The sequence below is a fragment of the Silene latifolia genome, chromosome 9, assembly GCF_048544455.1.
Source record: "Silene latifolia isolate original U9 population chromosome 9, ASM4854445v1, whole genome shotgun sequence".
Classification (NCBI taxonomy): Eukaryota; Viridiplantae; Streptophyta; class Magnoliopsida; order Caryophyllales; family Caryophyllaceae; genus Silene; species Silene latifolia.
In genome coordinates, this window is record NC_133534.1 from 175,108,001 (window position 1) to 175,128,166 (window position 20,166).

Below are 20,166 nucleotides of genomic sequence, written 5' to 3' on the forward strand. Positions count from 1 at the left end.
ATGAAACAAGGAGAAATATCAAATTAAGTGGGAGTTCTAGCAAGAGTGTCCTTGCAAATAAAAGGAGTATTGGTATTAATAAAGGAAAAGCAAAGAAAGGTATAGAAACCCAAATCCGATTGTGAATTGGAAGTTGATAGTGAGACTACCACAAAACCAAGATGGGTATTCAATCCTACCATGAATATCATTATTTTAATGTCATGGGACAATGGAAGCATAAATTGCCCCAAGTATTTAGAAGATATCAAAGTTGGGCTTGTTACTCCAAGTGGGACTTGGAAATGAGGAAAAGCTAAACAAGAGTGATATGAATCTCCGACAATGAAATGGAGCTCGGGTAGCCGCCACTTCAAGAGAAATTTATATACTTGTTTTTGCTAATAGCTTTGAGTTATGATTTACATAATTGTTATTATGTTCCCACTTAGTCTAAAACATTATTTCCATGTGAGACATAAAATGATCTATATTTTGTCCTCAAAGACAATTATTGTATTTTATTGAAAATAGACGTGGATGTGAGCCATGTCACTTATCTTTATGATACACAGGTTTTAGACAGTTCCAACTCATGTAAAGATATCTACATAATACGCACCAAAAGACTCATAACAAGTTATCCAAATGATTTGTACATTTGATTTTTCAATTAGGTTACGTAAATGAGAAACGCATTAAAATGCTAGTGTCGACTAGAATTATTAGACCATTTGATTTTCAATCATATGGAATATGCGAATCTTGTCTCCTTTGCAATATAATTTGTACTTCCTTTAGTGGTAAAGGGACACAAGCAAGTGATTTGTTGAGACTAATACATGCCGATGTATGTGTTCAAATGAGCATCACCGCAAGGGGAATTTATGACTACTTCGTCACTTTTACCAATGATTCAAGTAGATAAGGGTATATTTTACTTGATCAAATAAAAGGTGAAGCATTTGAGAGATTTGAGAAATTTCTAAAATGACGTAGAGAACCAATTGAATAAAGTTCTAAGCATTACGACCCAATCGTAGTGGCAAAGATCTAAGTAATAAATTTGATTTATTAAAGATGGATTATGACCTAGCGTCACTACCCATAAGATCAAACTAATATGAGTCGGTTTGAGTTGATGAACTCAATTTTGGGAATTTGCAATCCAAAACGGACAAGTAATTCTAATTGGATGGTCAACCATGAGATACATAGAATAGAGAGTCTATTAAACAGATGACATGGATAAGACTCGTATATTATCTAGCTGCCATGTTAGGATGGCCCATTGAAAGCTAATACATAGTCTAGATAAACTCCTAATACTCCGTTAAATATATATGTTTGTGACTCACAAAGCTATCTCTCATGAATATTGATATATTTCTGAGAGATAGAGTGGGAGTAGATTGAATCGTCACAAACATCTCTTATAGTTGAAATGTTACTTTGTGAAAGTAATTGAATTATAGAGTGGGAGTTGGTATTGAACTATATTATCTATGAAGATAGTATGAGAGCATAGTTCAGTGGGAGTTTATCGCACATGTCTTATTGTTCAAAAATATTACTTTGTGAAAGTGATAGTATCATGACCTTGTTACATACGAGCCGAAGCATTACAATCCGAAAATTGTTGCTCATGAGTAGATTTACTTTAAAGTGAGGGTCTCTTTAAAGGGAAATAGAGCTTTAGAGTACACAAATGCATAAGATTTACATAAAGATGTTGATCAAGACAAATTGTGTTAGGAATTGCCGCATTTCATTTTAATGAAGAATGGCAAATAAAAATTCGCTTTTCTAAAATGGGAATTTAGAGAAGGAAGTGTTTCAAACACAAAACCTTAGATTAAGATCTAAGAATCCTAACATATTATGCGTAGCTATCTTAAGTGATCACAAGTTGGTTTTAAGCTAGCATTAAAGGATTATACTTTTCATTCATGTGATTATAGTGAATTGTTTCATTCACATGATTGAAGAATCATGATATACATGAAGTTAAGTGGGAGCTAGAATTGTTTTTCCATGTCTTATATGTTGATGACATATTAATTATTGAGAATAATGTACCAATGCTCTCTTCTGGCAAGAGTGATTGGGAGACTAGGAAAGGGTGCAATATACGTTAGATTAACCGAATCTATGTGAGAGTATATTGGCATAGAGTTGAGAGTCTTATGAGGATAAGATCTTTCGTATATGTTGTAACATCAACAAGGTTGAATGGCTTATTCATGATGATGAAAGTGGAATTACTATGATGGAATCATAGTCGTTCACTGAACCCATTAAGTTGTTGATTACATGAAATCGATTGCTAATGTTTCCGCCATTAGAACGATTATGTATGCCAACAGACGCATGTGCTGTGATGAAAAATATGCCTAGGGCATAATAAGTCAATAACAAGATAATTCCCATGATATGGTTTATGAGAGCCTTATAGAACATCCTTGATATTCTTGAGAAGAATTAGGGAAGGAGTCGTTCACATGTTTGGATGATAAACTAAGTTAGGTGTTGATGGGATACACAAACTTTAGTTTCCAAACCAAAACGGATTTGTTGAAATCCTAGGATGTCTTATTGACAAAGGAGAAAGAAACTAAGAAAGGTGTTTTAAATTTCGCGCATTGCAAATACTACAAAAGGAATCTAAGTAAATTGTGATAAAATGGTCAACATAGGGATTAAGGGTGAATCCCTCAACAAATGACTTTATCACAAGTTATGCGATAACAGTGGGAGCTTCTTTCAAGTTAAAGAGCTCAGGTCTAGTATGAAGTCTAGACATATACTTAGAGAAATTCATGTCATAAGAGATGACATTGAATGAAAGGAAATAGCAATTAATAAAGTTGGAATATATGGATATCGGGTATATCCACTTGCCAAGCTTGTATTGCATTTTAATTAGTGTTAATAATACACTAAAGATTATAGAATATGAAGTAGTAATAGTGTATTGACTATTCATATGTGATAATCACATTTATCGTTTGAGTTTTATTAAAACTCACCTGCTACTTTGTCGTATCCGAATGGGTTGTAGAGACAAATTGAACCCCATTAAAGTGAACTGGATTGACATGGTATTCGCCCCTAGTTACTTATATGAGGTGACGTCTCGAAGTGAGTAGAGTGTGATGCGATTGATGGCAAGTTCAAGTGCCATAGAGTCATATGGGATGACTAGTCGATCACATAGGCGGTTGTATGGGACAATCGTCGGGCGATGACCGCTTATAGAGTTCCGGTAATTCATAAAGCCTGGTCGTGGCAAGAGCTACTATAGTATTCTTATGAGTCAATTCTTTTGACTAGAGACTATTCGCCCAAGTTGGCACAACTTCTGATTAGCTTTGATTTATACTCTACGATTTCGTAAATGAGGTCAAACTGGGTATATTTTGGGTTATGATGGACTGTGGCTGAACGAAGGGAATAGGGCGATAGGAATTGTCCACCCCTTGTCAGGGTTGTTTGAAATCTCAAGGCCACTCGAGGAGTAGTTAACTGGAAATGCGTGGCCACGCTCGGAAGGTATCTATGATAGATAATTCCGGTCAGACAGTTAATCTCCAGATCGAGAAAACCACTCAAGATATGATCAAATGTAAGTACGACCTGCAAGACACCTTGCATTGAGTGGGAGATTGTAATAGGACAAGAGAATTGGTGACGCACACTTGTCGAGGACAAGTGGGAGATTGTTGGGAAATGTGTCCTCAACAATAGTGCGATCACATGATTTAATATCATAATTAAATCTCATATAAAGAATACATAAGGGATGATTCAATTATATAGTCAACTGATCAACATTAATCGGTAACGATTGGCTTGCTAGAGTTTGACGTTATCGCTGTGTGGGGCGGTGGTGGTCATTGATCCCTTAAGGTCACACCTAAAGGATGATGCCCTTATCTATAAAGTTAATTAATTGTATGTCGATACAAGTTAATTAATTCCTTAAAAATGAACAATTTATTTTTAATGAGAGGAAATGTGTATCTTATGTTAATGTGATTAAATAAGATCATATTTAGTGGATTAATATGTTAATTCACTAAATTATGTTGAGGAATTATAAAAGTTTCGAGGTAGAGGTAATTAGTTATTTACATTTACAAGAGGTTGTGAATTTAACTAACTAGCTATTATGGGACCCATTATATGTTGATATAATGATAAAATATTACTCAATAAGTTGAGTGAATATATGTTTATTAATTTGTGTCATAATTGTTGTATGATCAAATTAATAATTAATTATGTAAGATAATTAAACATAAGACTTATAAGCATTTGTGTGACAAATATTATAAGACAAAAATGGACCATAATAACTCATATGTACCGTCCATATAAGAGGATGGATGAGTTTTATAGTTTTGTCATTTAGTTGTTGGAAAGATGCTCCAACAACTTATGACACAACTTTAAAGTAGCTTAGCCTATACCTACACAAAACACAATATGCATGTGATTTTTGGAGAAGACCAAAATGCTCTAAATAAGAGCATTTGGCCGGAATCATCAAGGTGAGAGAGGACATTTTTTGTTCTTATTTTTTTTACTCATTCTCTCACAAGATGCTTTACATGTAACCTCTCACACATTCATCTTCTTCTTGATCAAATCATGAGATTTTTGATTCAAATTGTTCATAAAAGATTACTAATATTATTAGTGTAATATATGAGTATTAGTAATCAATTTTAAGGTAAACTACTAAACAAATATCTAGCAAATATTATTTAGTGGGGATAAGGGATAATCTTGGGTGCAATCAAGAGGAGTGACTTCTATACTTGAAGTCTTTGGAGGATCATCCTATTACTCATCATAGCTCAAGAACAAGTGAAGGTAGGAGACCTTACTTGTGCCCATAAAACCGAAATTAACAATGTAAGGGACATTGTTTTCTTATAAATCTATTATTTTGTTATGCATGCACTAGATCTAAGGAACATATAATTAACAAGTTAATTTGTTCACTATTAGAGGAGTCTAATAATAGGTATATGAACCTAACAGTTTGTGACCCGGGAAATTCACGGGTTTATCTGTTTTAGTTTTGTTATTTTTATCGTATTATTTATATTTGTCCGAGTAATTAGTTGTTCCATTTAAATAATGTAGTCTTGAAATACATAAAATTTAGTTAGTTAACGCCTTATTTCTTTGACAACTAAACTATATATTGTACTTTAGTTGTTGTTTTGATTAATATACTAATAACATGTGGTTTTAAAAAAACAAAAAAAATACCTTCAAATCATCAATGAGTTTAGTAATTCATGGTACCCATGTAAAAAAAATTAAATGGTTAAGGTTCCCTTTTAATTAGATTGTATAGATTTGTACTAAAATTTCTATGTGAAAGTTTGAACGGCTCTTTGTCATTTAGGATAAATAAAGTTCGTAAGTGAAGATGAAAGGGCAAATTAATGCATAATGTTGAATTATTTTCTCTTTTTTTTCTTTCTTTTTTCTGAGAATGATAAATCTCACAATGTAAGGAGCTTAAAACAATCATAGAGTTTTTTTATCTTCTCAATATTTTTATTCTCATAAATTATATTTTTTTTTATAGTAACATAGTTATGAAGTTTATAAATGCTAGTTTTAATATATCATCTATATCAATTTGTCAAAAATCCTAAATTTTAAATTGGGATATTCTCTCGTGTACCCTTGAACCTTTTCGTTTTCTATGGTGTACCCTTCGTTTTTCACAAAAAAACTTTGACCGACAATGATTCTCTGTTACGAGTTCAGGAAATGGTAATTTTTTTTTCAAACCAATTATCTCGTCAAGGCCTTCCATTTGAAAAAAAAAATTCACCGCTTTTTGAACTTGTAGCCGGTAGTTATGGTTGGTCAAACATTTTTTAACGAATAAACTTTGACCGACCATAATTCCCGACTACGAGTTGAAACGTCGGTGAATTTTTTTTCACACGGAAGACCTCTTAAAGACGGTCAATTTGAAAAAAAAAATTATCGTATTCTGAACTTGTAGCCAAGAGTTATTGACGGTCAAAGTTTTTTTGCATGAAAAGAAGGGTATATCATAGAAAATGAAAAAGTTGAGGGGTACACGAGAGAATATCCCTTTTAAATTTTTGCATAAATGATAAAATGAGTTAAATATATAGTAGCCTACTACAAATTTCATTGAAATCTCATTATATGTTTTGTATATATACATTAGATAGATAATATGACATGTACGCATAAATATTAGATAATAATTCACATTTAGCCATTATCCATGTCAATAGGATTTTTTTGTCGAACTTGTTAATATGATTGAGATCCTCGCAACTCCAATTTCATTCCATGAGAGCTATTATTCAAAGGAACAATGATGAATAAAAAAGCAATACATACCCATATAAAACATACTTTTGAAAGTTTCTGAAATCCTAAAAAAAATTTATGAACCTAAAAACAATTAGTCATTCATATTCAATTCGTGATGTCAATCTTGTAGTTAGTTTATAATATAGTATTGAGTGGAATGGAGGAAGTATTTATTTATGCAATTCTAGTATTTTCTTCTTCATATAGTCTTCTTTCTCCAATGAAATATCCCTACAAAAACAAAAACAAAAACAAAAACCAATGAGTGATTAATAACAAACAAATGGTGGAATTTGATTTATGTAATATTTACCTTATCGTTATTAATTTAAATTTTCCCGTAAATAATGAAAAAAAGAGGGCATTGAATCATAAAGAAGTAAATGTATTTACCTTTGAATAACACAACTTCACAAATCTTGATAGCCCCTAAATGGACAAACCAACATATATGAGAAGGTTAAAATGTGAAGAGTACTTCATAACCAATGGAACTTAAAAATAAATAAATAAATTATTAATTTAAAACCTTAATACACTTACCTTGATGTTGATAAAATGATAAGAAAGATTATTGACACATATTTATAATTCTTTTGGCGATGGGGGCAAAACGATATTGGCTTATTTTGGCTCATAAATGTTGTCTTCCATCAAACATTTATAGCCAAATGAGGATGCGTTTTATGACTTTTGGCATCTTTTTTTTATTATTATCAAATTTAATATATACATAAATACGTAGCAAAATTTTATGACTTTTGAGCATTCTTTTTCATTATTAGCAAATTTAATATAGACATAAATATAGAGTAAGGAGAAATGAAATGTAAAAGGTTTGCTTTTTTTTTTTTTTTTTTAAAGTCCACATTGCATGAGAATTGTTTAGAGAGTTATCTTACGAAACTAAAAGATGGTAGATATTTTGCCTTGTTTTTTATTTATAAATTATATTTATAGATTTATATATGTATCCAATTATTGAAATTGAGCAAGTTTATTGCAATAAGATTTAAGAGGGAATTGCACATATAAACAGTTTAAAATTAGAGTGATGTAAATCTTTATTTCTCGTTTAACCTATTCTAGTTTGAAAAATTAAAAGGTCAATGTTTAATGTTAAGTATTTTATTATATATATGCCCTTAATCTTTACAAATTCTTTATTATTTTATAAACGCCCTAAAATTAGAATTATGTGATATTTATCTATTGCTTAGAATATTCAAACGATAAAGTAGAAATTTAAAATTTAGTATGAATTTTATTTGATTTTTAATTGTTGTTTAATTTATCTAGAAATTTTTTTTTTTTGGGAAAATGTAAGCTTCTCATTAAAAGATCATAATCTCCAATTACAACTATTAGAAGGCATAGTTATACTAACTTCCTTCATTACTTGACAAATTTATCTAACCACGTTTTAACATTTGCCTTTTGACACTTAGTCGTAAACTTCTTAACTCTATTACAAACATCTATCTGAACACATTTGACAAGCTGCTCAGGACGAAGCACAACCTGTTCCACCCTGCACTTGTTTCTAGCCATCCACACATGATAAATCAGGCCAGCCAAAATAATCCCAACTATTCTCTTCTTGCTGAGACTCATGTAACGTTTCTGACACCACCATTGAATGCACTCTTCATCAGGTAGCACCTCATCACACCACACAACAACCAAACTGCAGCATCTCCTACTGTATTCACACTTAAAGAATAAGTGACAGTGATTTTCCTGCTGCAAACCACAAAGATAGCACAAATTTGACTGAGTGATCTGCATATTCATCAATCTATCTTGAGTAAGTAACTTATTATGACCCATCAACCAACTGATAAAACCATGTTTAGGGACCACCCACGTATTAAGGATCCATGGGTACCACGCACAACCAGTATCCTGACCTTGTAACCAGGTATATCCCAAATCAGTAGAATAAAAAGCAATCACTCCAGAACCAGGCTGTAAGAGTTCCTTGAATGTAGTTTTTGCCTGACAAATCTTTCTCCAAGCCCAGCTCGAATTAGAGGTTGGTTCATAATCCTTCCAATTCCTGCCTTTGATATAAATTGCATGCACCCACTTAACCCACAAATGATCAGCTTTTGTCGCAATCCACCACACATACTTTGCCACTGTTGCCATATTCCAGAGCATCAAATTATGTAATCCACTCCCTCCTTGCCTCTTAGGCCTACACACACGATCCCAAGCAACTAAAGCTGGGCTAGAACTATCATGGTGCCCATGCCAAAGGTACTCTCTACAAATTGAGTCAATCTTTTTCAGCACAGTTTTGGGGAGAATGAAAATACGAGCCCAATAATTGTGAAGAGTACTGAGAACAGCCCTAATCATAACCATCCTGCCAGCATAAGAAAGATGCTTTGCCCCCATACCTCTTATCCTATCCACAACATTATCAACCAACCTAGTACAATCCAGGATTGATAATCTCTTAGGTGATACTGTCACCCCCAGATACTTAAAGGGAACAGTATCCAATTTCATGCCAGTTGCCCTTCCTATCTCATGAACCAGCCAATCATCCATACCATTGCAATAGTAATTAGATTTCCCTTTATTCATTTTCAAACCAGAGGCCTTGGAAAAGAACTTGAAGGCTTGCAACAACAATTCAATAGAAGCCCTTTCTCCTTTGCAAAAAAGAATCAGATCATCTGCAAAACATAAGTGGGATAGCTCAATTCTTTTGCAAAGGGGGTGAAACCTGAACTTTGGATGCCTCTGGGTTACCATCAAAGTTCTGCTCAAATACTCTAGGCACAGGGTAAAGATCAAGGGGGATAAGGGGTCTCCCTGCCTCAGTCCACGCTTGCCTGGGAAAAACCCAAAGACCTCCCTATTTAAAGCAATAGAGAAGGATGGGGTTGTAATGCAATTCATTAACAAAGTTATCATATGCTGAGGGAACTTTAGTGCTCTCAACATCCCTTCCACAAAACCCCACTCAATACTATCATACGCCTTTTGAAGATCTAGCTTCATCAACATTCTGGGTGAACAATTTTTCCTCTTGTATAACCTGATGAGGTCCTGGCATATAAGTATATTGCCCACAATATCTCTCCCCTTAACAAAGGCACTCTGGGAAGGGTTGACAATATCTGGGAGCACTCTACTCAGCCTGTTGCAAATCACCTTGGAAACACACTTGTATATAGTATTACAGCAAGCTATAGGGCGAAACTGTAATACTGACTCAGGAATCTCTACTTTAGGCACAAGAGTGAGGATAGTATTATTACACTGCCTAAGTAACTGCCCTGACCTGAACACATTCTGAACAGCTGCTATAACCTCCTTCCCCACAATGGGCCAACAATCTTTGAAAAACTGACTGCTGTAGCCATCTGGACCAGGGGCCTTAGTCCCTGGAATGGAGAAAATAGCTCCTCTAATCTCCTCCCCAGTAACAGGCTCCATCAAGACCTCACAGTGGTGCATTGTAAGGTAAGGCCCTGACTGGACAATCTTCTTGTTCACCTGAGATACTGGCAGAGAGGTGCCCAACAGAGAGATATAAAACTCCTCAAAAGCCTGCTTTATCTCTTCATTTTTTGAGCATAACTTGCCCCCCATGTCCTTCACCTGGAAAACTTTATTTTTCCTCCTTCTCTTTTTAATACTGGGATGAAAAACAGCAGAGTTTTCATCACCATCTAAAGCCCAAGAAATTTTGGCTTTCTGCTGCAAGTAATCTGTCCTAGCCTGTTGTAATAACCTGACCTCTTTGGCACACTCACTCTCAGCCTGGCACACCCTCTCATTAAGAGGATCCTCCCTAAGCAAAGTTTGATAATGCTCCAATGACAACTCAGCAACACGAGTAAGATTCTCAATGTCACTAAATTGTTCCTTGTTCAATGCCTTCAAATCTTGCTTCAATCTTTTGAGCTTTGTCACCACAGTGAACATGGCATTGCCCCTAACTTCAGGTTCCCAGCTATTTTGAACAGTTTCCAGGAAATTAGGTGCACTAGCCCACATATTGAAATATTTAAAAGGCATCTTCCTATTCTGAACTGCTTCCTCAAAGTTAATAAGGCATGGGCAATGATCAAATAAACCTTCAGGAAGGAAGTTTGCATAGCTTCCAGGAAAGACAGTCAACCAGTCTTCATTAGTGAAAACTCTATCAATCCTACTATACACCTTATCCCCAGCTTCATGCTTATTTGTCCAAGTGTAAAAAGATCCACACCCCTTAAGTTCATACAATTCACACCCCTGCACCAGCTGTTTAAGAGGATTGATGTCGGCCCGATGCCATGTAACAGTGCTCCTCCAATTCTTTCATCAATGGCCATCACAGCATTAAAATCCCCACAAGTTATCCAAGGCCCCTTAATGCTATGAGGATACTTCCTAAGACTTTGCCATAAACTGTCTCTCTCAGCTGGTTTATTCAAGCCATAGATCATAGTCAGCCAAAAAGAGATATTCCTTCCCCTATCCATAATTTGAGCATGAATACATTGAGCAGTAACCTCCTGAATAGTCACCACAAACATACCAGGATCCCAAATCAACCAGATCCTTCCACCTTTGTGACAACTGGAATTAGTGCAGACAGACCAATCTTCACATAGGCTACTCCTAACTTTATTCCAATTTATAGACTTAACCTTAGTTTCCAACAAACCAAATAAACCTACTTTATTGTGGTTGAGAAACCATTTTATTTCATTCTGCTTACTAGTTTTATTCATACCTCGAACATTCCAGAACCCCAAGCTACCCATTATCAGTATGAGGATTACTAGATTCTCCTTTCTCAAACAAAACCCTTTCCATCAATCCTGCTTTAGATTTTTGGAGAGAAAGAGTCAATGACTCCATAAAAGACAATCCACCAGGAGTAAACAGCCTCCTTTCAGCAGTATCCCCCCTCATCAATCTAGTCAACATCCTTCTAGGCATAGAAGGCTCAGTAACAGGACCCTTAGTCATCACCACAGGAGGAGCTCTCTGAACCACAGGAGTAACCACTGGAGTGGGGACACTAGGTGCCACAGTCTTAGGTGGAGTAACTTTTAATTTATCTAGAAATTAAAAAGGCCAAATTTTAATGTTTGTTATGCTATTTGCATTTAATGTTTTAGATATTTTTTTGTCTCACAAATTTTGTTAACCATAAAAAATATATAAAAAATTGAGGATATTTTTTATGACTTTTGAAGATCCTTTTTCATTATTATCAAATTTAATATAAGCATAAATATGGAGCAAAGTTCATGACTTTTGAGCATCATTTTTTATTATTATTATGACATAAATATTATAATAAATATTTGTGTTGATTATGTTCTAAATTCTATATAACGATAATATTTTTTGTGAGACCGTTCTTTTGTATGACCGCAATATTTTCTCAATTTTTAAGTCACAAATACTTAAACTATTTTTAAGTTGATCCCAAAAATTTGTAAATATTACTTTTTAGGGTAATTTAGTTACTTATACTCCCTCCTATTCAAGATAAAACTCTCTATTTCCATTTCCGTCTATTCACAATAACTTCCCTATTTCTTTTTTTGGTAAGTGTTTGTGTGGTCCAAATTTAATTGTATGGTGGGGGGTAGTGTATTTGTGTGGTTCAAATTTATTTATATGGTGGAGTAGTGTGTTTTCTTAATTTTTGTGTCAAAATGAAATAGGAGGTTTATTGTGAATAGGAGGGAGTAATGGTTTCATTCAAAATAAACAGTGTTATATTAGAAATAGTCAAAGTTTCAGTGTTCATGTGGTATTTTTTTTTATTATAGAATGTTGATTCCAACTCATTGATGTCCTACTTAAGACCCTCTCTTAAGTTTCACATTATCTTAGGATTGCAAGAATCTACAAAACTCAAGACATGTATTGAATACATTCCTTCTAATTGAAGAAGTGGGTTTTAGATTCACTCGCTATGTATTTCATAATAATAATGAAACACAATCCCTAAGAAGATCCAAATAGACTTAAGCATTTCAACTGGTGCAAAACTCTTTGCCACCAATCTTGCTTTGACATCTTTCTTTATTAGTGCAAAACCCTTTGTCACTAATCAAGCCTTTTTATTTCGGATTTTCATGGCTCTAAGCCTTGTATTGAGTTGTGACTTAAACACTCTCATGTAAGTCATATGTTCATTACTTTCTAGAAGTAATCAACTTTGAATCAAACGATTTCTTTTGTAAGTTATAAGCTCTTTACTTTTTTAAAAGTAGCATGAATTCATCATCTTTAACAAGTGACGAATTTAACCTCCTAGGTTTTGAAGAAACAATGTCTTGCACAAAATGTCTCATGTAGCCAAGAAAGACCAGTTTCTTGCGATATAACATTCTCTGTGGCATTCTTTGTGGCTCTTGAATAATTTCTCCCACTCTGTCTTCTAGAAATAAACTTGTATTTTAGAAAGACAGCTTCACGAGCCGCAAACCCGTCGTACTCGTGATAATTGAAAGGGAAAAATGAGCATTTGTTTCTTGTGAAAACTTACAAAAATGGTACTCTACCATTTCATATCTCATATGATTCGATTTAGTGGAAAAATAATTTAGACAAAAATGATAAAATCCCCAAAAGGATCAAGTAACTCAAAGTAACTTGATTGAAGTCCAAACCATATCGAATAGCGTTTGATTTCTTATCCCACACATTATTCCATAATGCGTGCTAAGAGAGATTAACTTGTCATACTATATCACATTTCCTTTGTCTTATATCAAAGTCTTCACTTTGATAATCCCATCACGACTAAATCGTGATTCCTTGAACTCTTTGAACTTTTTCAAAGATTTCTCTATTTACCTTATTAAGTGAACATATTAGTATTAACTTAAATCGTTGGTAAAAGAAAATGATCAACCTATTTTGGATCAATGATTTACAACCTCGATCTCCTTTTCAACCAAAAGGCACGAGACATCTTTCTTTGAATACAAGATACGCATATACCATTAACAATCTAATGGTTCAAGAGTACTCGATAACTCTTTGCGTTCATTATTCCAGAATTTAAGGTTTAATCTTGGGTTACCAATTTGAGTCTTGCATCATCTTCATGATATATCATTCTAGTTTGGTTTAGAATATACTCACCTTGATAATGGGCTAGCCATTCATCAAATCGTGGTGTATAGGGTCACAATAGTGAAACCTCTTTTGTATCTTAACAAATTTATATTCTTATTTAGAGTTTATGCACTTAATAGTCACAATTAAGTACAACTTTAAATCCAAAAACTAGATTGAGTACACAATTACTCTATCTCTCGACATTATTGTTGTTAGTCGTCATATTCTAATCATCCTATGTATCAAACATAATGATGAAAACCACCACCGGTTTCTAATATTGACGAAGTAGTACTAGCAAAATTTATGTTTAATCAAATAAACATTTAAAGAAGAAGGTCCCATTAGATGTCCCACAACTAACTTGTTGATTCTTCAATAATTTGGGGTAATTTCCTTTCTAGTGTCCAACATTTAAGACAATGGAAACTTTATCGGTCGGGATTGATAGGTTTAGTATCGTCATTCTCAATAACTTTACTTTTAACATTACCTTGTATTAATTCCATTATAATCTTTACTTCTTGAACCTCGTCCTCATCTTAACGGTTTAAGAGAATGCTCCCACTCAATTCAATGAGTCTTTGCTTTGAGAAGCAAAATTTGAATTCATGAAGATTGCTCTTCATTTGTTCGTTTTAATCTTAAAACTTTCATTGAAGTGGTTGCGTTATTTTGGTCAATTATGAATTCCACCAAATCTAATTACCAAAACAATTTATCATTTCAAGGTACTTAATTCAATTAAGTATATGAAAAATAATCCATTGTAAGTAGATGTGTTAGTCAAGAATCAAAAACCTGTTTGATAATGAATAACTTTAATCTATATTCTTTACAAGAGATCCTTAGCAATGGTTCATTTGAGGTTTTAGAAGCAAATTCATATTTGTCTTTAGTTACGATGTTTTAATGGAGATTTGAATCAAAAATCGAAATGATATCGTATATGAATTGTGGTAAAGAAATAGAACAATATGATAACGGAATAGTGAAAACTTAACATTTATCGTTTTATTAATACTTGTAAATAACAAGTAAAGCATTTACATAGTGACCTCTACCCAACTATGATAAATGATTCCAAGATCCAAATTCATATTAACTTGGGCACGGTAGGGCCGATGAAACCCTTATCAATATAACTCGGTGGATTAACACTTTAATCGATTCTACTTCTAGAACTCTTGGTCGATAAAATTACATTAATATTTATCTATAGCCCGGAACACATGTGGCTACGATCGCGAATACTTCCGTTGAGCTCAATCCAAATTTCGAATAAATGTGTCCATGATCCAAATCCACATCAACTTGGGCACGGTATGGCCGATGAAACCCTCATCAATATGAACTCGGTGGATAGACATTTATCACCCACTTCCCCTACGTAACAAGGTTTGTACCCCGGTAGGGCCGAGTGCACTCCCTCGCGAAATAGGTTTTCATGGTTTCTACTACTTGGCAAGGCTATGTCTCAATTGATTATTTTAGCGAGAGGTCATGTCAATTTATTATCTATCACATTTTAAGTGAACTAAAGCGGTGAACTACGATAATTTTAATTGACACGGTCGATAAACTCGATGAAAGAAGATGCATGTTTTAGTTATGACGATTTAGCGATGCATGTGACATATAAATAAAATGCAAAGCATAAAAATAAATCCTAGTATGGCCTTCCTAAAATAGAAAATCTAATTAACTATTACATATTCGGAAACCAACTCCATTGGTCCCTTGAACTTCGATTTTGGCACGCATCTCGAGGTAACACCGTCTTTATGTATCGCCTTCTTGAGTGACATCGTCTTCAAGAATCTCCGGAATAAATAAATTACATAACAAATTACATAATTTTCTATTATACATTTGTAATTAAAATAAAATAAATCTATTAAATTACAAAACGGTGATACGAGATCACAATAAATTACAACCGAATTGATATTCCCATACATTTCGGGTAATATCAATTAAAAACTAAGGCCATACTAAGTAAAATTACATAATTCAAAAATTACATAAAATAAAATTATGACAATCATAAATAAAATGCAGCATTATAATATGTATGAACATGCCCAATTTAATGCTAAATCGCCTTTAAGGAGCCAATATCGTATATTACACGGTTTTTACGGATTTGCGTGATTTCAACATTTTATAATCACAAAAATTACATAAATTCATATTTATGCACAAGTTAATTACCCTAACCTCTTAGGATTCAAAATTTAGTCTTTACTAATTACTTGACTATAATTAACTTATATTACTTAAAATTGTTCATTAATGGACTCAAAAATTATAATAAAATGCTATAAACTTCAATTAAATCACAAAAATTTTAAATAAATTCAAAATTTGAAATTAAAACTCATGAACATTCTGGAAAAAATACCATGACACTCATAATGTTCAAAAACTTAGGTTAAAAATTTCGAAATTTTTCCGGAAAAACAATGTTGCGGTTTATCGGATTTATCAATAAAAATCATAAAAACATGAGAAAAATTATATTCATCAACTTTTCAATTTTATATCTGAAAAAGATAACAAAATGCAACATGTGACGTTTTTCCTTAGTCATGAAGTATGTTTTAGCAATTATTCACTAATTAAGTCACTATTTATGCTATTTTTCATCAAAAATTCATAAATCATGCATGAAGACTTCATTATAGCCTATTATTTTACACACATCTTGTAAAATTTCATGTGACAACATACTAAATTTCTATGACCAGATTCGAAATATTTCTCATATTAACCTATTTTTCATTTAAATTCGATTTTAAACATGAAAAATCCATATTTCGAGCATAATAACTCATAAAATTATGAAAATTTCCAGATCATCTAAAAATAATATATGTGAAAACATATCCAAAAACCACTGGAAAATTCGAAGTTTAGCTAATTTTCGTCCAAAAATGCCATTTTTATCATAAAAATCACATTTTAATGTCATTATTGTATAAAATAAACAATAAAAATCCATAAATTAACCAAAATATCCTAAAAACATTTTAGGACCAGAAACTTTAACATGCATAAATTTATTTCGTGATATATCATAATAACACAAATTTACAAGTTTTATATGTTAATCGTATAACTCAGAAAAACTATAACCGATTTGCATGCAAACAACCTTATGCTCATGATACCGCTTGTTAGAAATCTATATCTCATTATACAACATATTCTTATATGTTTCAAATTTATTTAGTCATAAAATAAATTCTAGATCTTATGCATGCAAACTAAAATAAATAAGTGAAGAAATTATTTTCTCACCATATGAATTTCGGTCGAATAGGCACCAACAAGATCTCCTTCTTTTTAGTTCTTGAGCTTTCCATATTGGATGAACATACATGACCTCAAAATAGAAGCCCTCCAATTAGTTGCACCCAAGACTATCCCTCAAACCCACAAATTAATATGTACTAGATATTTATATTGTGGTTTACCTTAAAATTGATTACTAATACTCATATATTACATTGATAATTTTAGTAATCTTTTGAACAAATTTGAATCAAAAATTCATCCTTTTTGATGAAGATTAAAGAGAGAAATAATTCATGAACTTTTGCATGTGTTTTGAATGGTAGAGAGTGATCATAATAAAAGAACAAAAGCCCTCCAACTAGTAGAGAGGCCACACGGTTTGGTGAGGCAAAAGGGACCAATATATGGTCCTTCACTTTTCTTTTTGTTCTTTTCTATACCTTAGGCTTGTAAGGCTAGTTGTAGGTTAGTGATCATTAGCTTATTTTATCTCATAAAATAATTCACCCACTAACTCCCTTTACACTCTTATTTCGGTCCATCTTTATAAAATGGACTACCATTTTATTTTTGTCAATTTGTCATTTGTCACATAATATGTCACATGTAGTATGATACATGTTACTAATTAATTAAATGCATATTTATCACATAAATATCATTTCATAAATATCAACAAATTGACTAGTGATATTTGATCACATAAATAAAATGGGTCATATATCTATAAAATATAATTAAAAGGCTAATGTGACATGGCAAATTAATTGTGACGTGGCAAATGTGACATGGCAAATTAAATGTGACACGACAAATTAAATTGTGACTGGCATGTGACATGGCAAATTCATGTGACATTATTATTATTCTTAAATTATATATGTTTATTAAATACTCCATATGACATTATTGTTATTATTATTATTATTATTTTTTTTTTTTTTTTTTTATTATTATTATTATTATTATTATTATTATTATTATTATTATATTTATGTTTAACATATTTATTTATTTATTTTATTTTTTTATTTTTATAAAAGGATGCGCGCAACTTTCATTAAAAGAAAAATAAAAGTTTACATGAAATTGGTGGGGAGCCGAGAGACAATCTGGGCTCCCACACCCTTAGCAATAGCAAAGCTAAGTCTAGTAAAAATGTAAGCGGCCACCCGAGCCCCTGCATCCTGAGATACCGAGAATTTCTGGATCCGCTTGAGCAAGGCAACAGCATCCGAACCCAGCTCCCCAAGTGAAGAGAAAGAGAAAGGAAGGAAACCATAACCCGCTACCGCGCACAAATCCCCATACTTAGCACACTTCCGCTGAGCAGCATCAGCGACAACCCGGCCAGGCACAAAATCCGTCATCCCAGTCTGATTCAAAGGAGAAGAACCTGTCAAGTCAACGCACACATCACGCCCCCTGTCCCAAGAATAAAGCAATAAATCCGCAGGACGAAGAGAGCCACCATGTCCATCAACCAAACCGATATCAACCTCCTTTCCCGCAGTAATACCAGATCTATAGCAGATGTTAAAAAGAGTGTCCCGGACAAGGTTATGCTGATGTTTAACGCCCACAGTACCAGTACAAGCGTGGTCCCCAAAAACATGCTCAGCAAAAACCCGAGAGCAAGCCGGACAGGGCCTAGATACCGTGAAAAGCGGAACACCCAGACGATACCCCAGCACACAACGGTAAGTCCTCCCGTTCATAGTCTGACCCAACCCCGAGATAGGAACCGCACGTAACCAATCAGAGGAGTGAGAACCCTGCTGAGACTGCCATAAAGCAAGCTGGCGTGGTGTCAAAGAGAAAACAGACTCTGAGGCAGCGGAAACCGTCGCAAAATAAATATCTGCCAATTTCTTCATAAGTTTGGGGGCAGCAATTTCACTAGGGTTACATAAAATACCAGATCCTGTAGTCGCAGTAAACACCTGCGCGGCATCATCAAAAGCAGGGCCAACAGCTACAATACCAGAAGGGCCGAGGAGCTTAGCACGCAAACCAAAGACTATAAACGGGACGCAATAAAAGCATAAAATAAAACATCTCCCGCCGCATAGACACCAAGACCACCAAGCTGAAAAGGGAATGTAGCAAGGCGCCACTACCAATCCCCAAAACCCGGCCCTGACGCGGTGACAATACGTTCCAAGCTAGAACGAAGAGCGGCATCAAACGGAAGATGGACAGACCCAAAAACACTAGGGGAGCAAGTACGAAGTGAGAAGTAGAGCTTGGAAATACCAGTACAAGCTTGAAGAAGAAGCAACTCACATTGCGGGTCCTCAATCCTCGCAACCAAATCCATTAGCTCAATGGTCTTGGTTACTCTCTTCGCCACAATCCCACTGCTAAAATCAGAACAAGCACTGACAGGTCCACCCAAAACTGTAACACCACGCAATGGCCGAGAAATAGAAGGGGGGAAAACCCCAGGAAGCCGACTCCGAGGATCCTCAACAGGCCAAAAGACCTCCGTCTTGGAAACATTAAGATGCAATCCAAAACGAGGGCCATCCACCATAATCAAATCCAAGACCTTCCCCACCTCCAAAGTATCACCCACGATGGTGCCATCATCTAAGTACCACGCCTGCAAAGTGAGGTCAAAAGTGTCCCGGATCTTGCAAACTAATGGATGCAAAACCAACGCAAAAAGCAAAGGGCCCAACGGATCACCCTGCTAAACACCCTGACAAGACCACAAGCAGTGCTCCCCATAAAAAAGGCGGGTCGGGCTGGAATAACAAAACTCCACCCAATGGGAGAGAGCCGGGCAACGACGGCGGACCTCCAGAAGCATGGTCGAACGATCAACAAGGTTGAACGCATTCTGGAAATCAACCAGCAACATAGAAAGTCCCACCTGATCCCCCCGAGCCTCAATGAGCCGGTTCAAGGCATGCAAGATAGCCTCTCCTCCACCGGACACACCCACCCCGAACTGGAAGCCCATCAAAATAAGAAGATAAAGACGGACCAACCATAGAAGCACCAACCTTAGAGAAAGCCGTCTCCAGACCGTACCAATAGCAATAGGACGAACCCCACCACCCGGTTTAACGAGTGGCGTGAGAGGGGCGCTGGCAATGTACTCACCCAGAGGAAGAGGACACCGGCCCTCAAGAAAAAGATTAACCGCCCTAGTAATAAAAGTGATCAAATCATCGGAGATAGCCACAACAGCGCCTCTCAAACAATCCATAAGGTGCTGGGCACGAAAACCATCCCTCCCACAGGAAGTACCACGTGGGAAGCTCCGAATCATATCCAAGACCACAGCCGAAGAAGCGACTAGAGGATGATGATCCCCAGACAAAGGAGTCAATGAAGGAGGCGGGGTGACAGGATGCTTCTCACGCAGGGCCACAAGAGTGGCATCGGAGTAGGGGGCGACCC

General features: G+C 34.7%; 1 protein-coding gene across 1 annotated transcript in view; it reads right to left on the reverse strand.

Annotated features, from left to right (window-relative positions):
• Positions 1–7,755: 7,755 nt before the first annotated feature.
• LOC141601921 (uncharacterized) overlaps positions 7,756–20,166 on the reverse strand; it is a 28,865-nt gene continuing 16,454 nt past the window's right edge. Inside the window, exons 6-9 of the mRNA XM_074422226.1 lie at positions 18,674–18,698; positions 11,129–11,432; positions 10,701–10,944; positions 7,756–10,593 (exon numbers count right to left, since the gene is read on the reverse strand). Of these exons, the coding sequence (XP_074278327.1) occupies positions 7,756–10,593; positions 10,701–10,944; positions 11,129–11,432; positions 18,674–18,698 (3,411 nt within the window). The remainder of the gene's footprint in view (positions 10,594–10,700; positions 10,945–11,128; positions 11,433–18,673; positions 18,699–20,166) is intronic.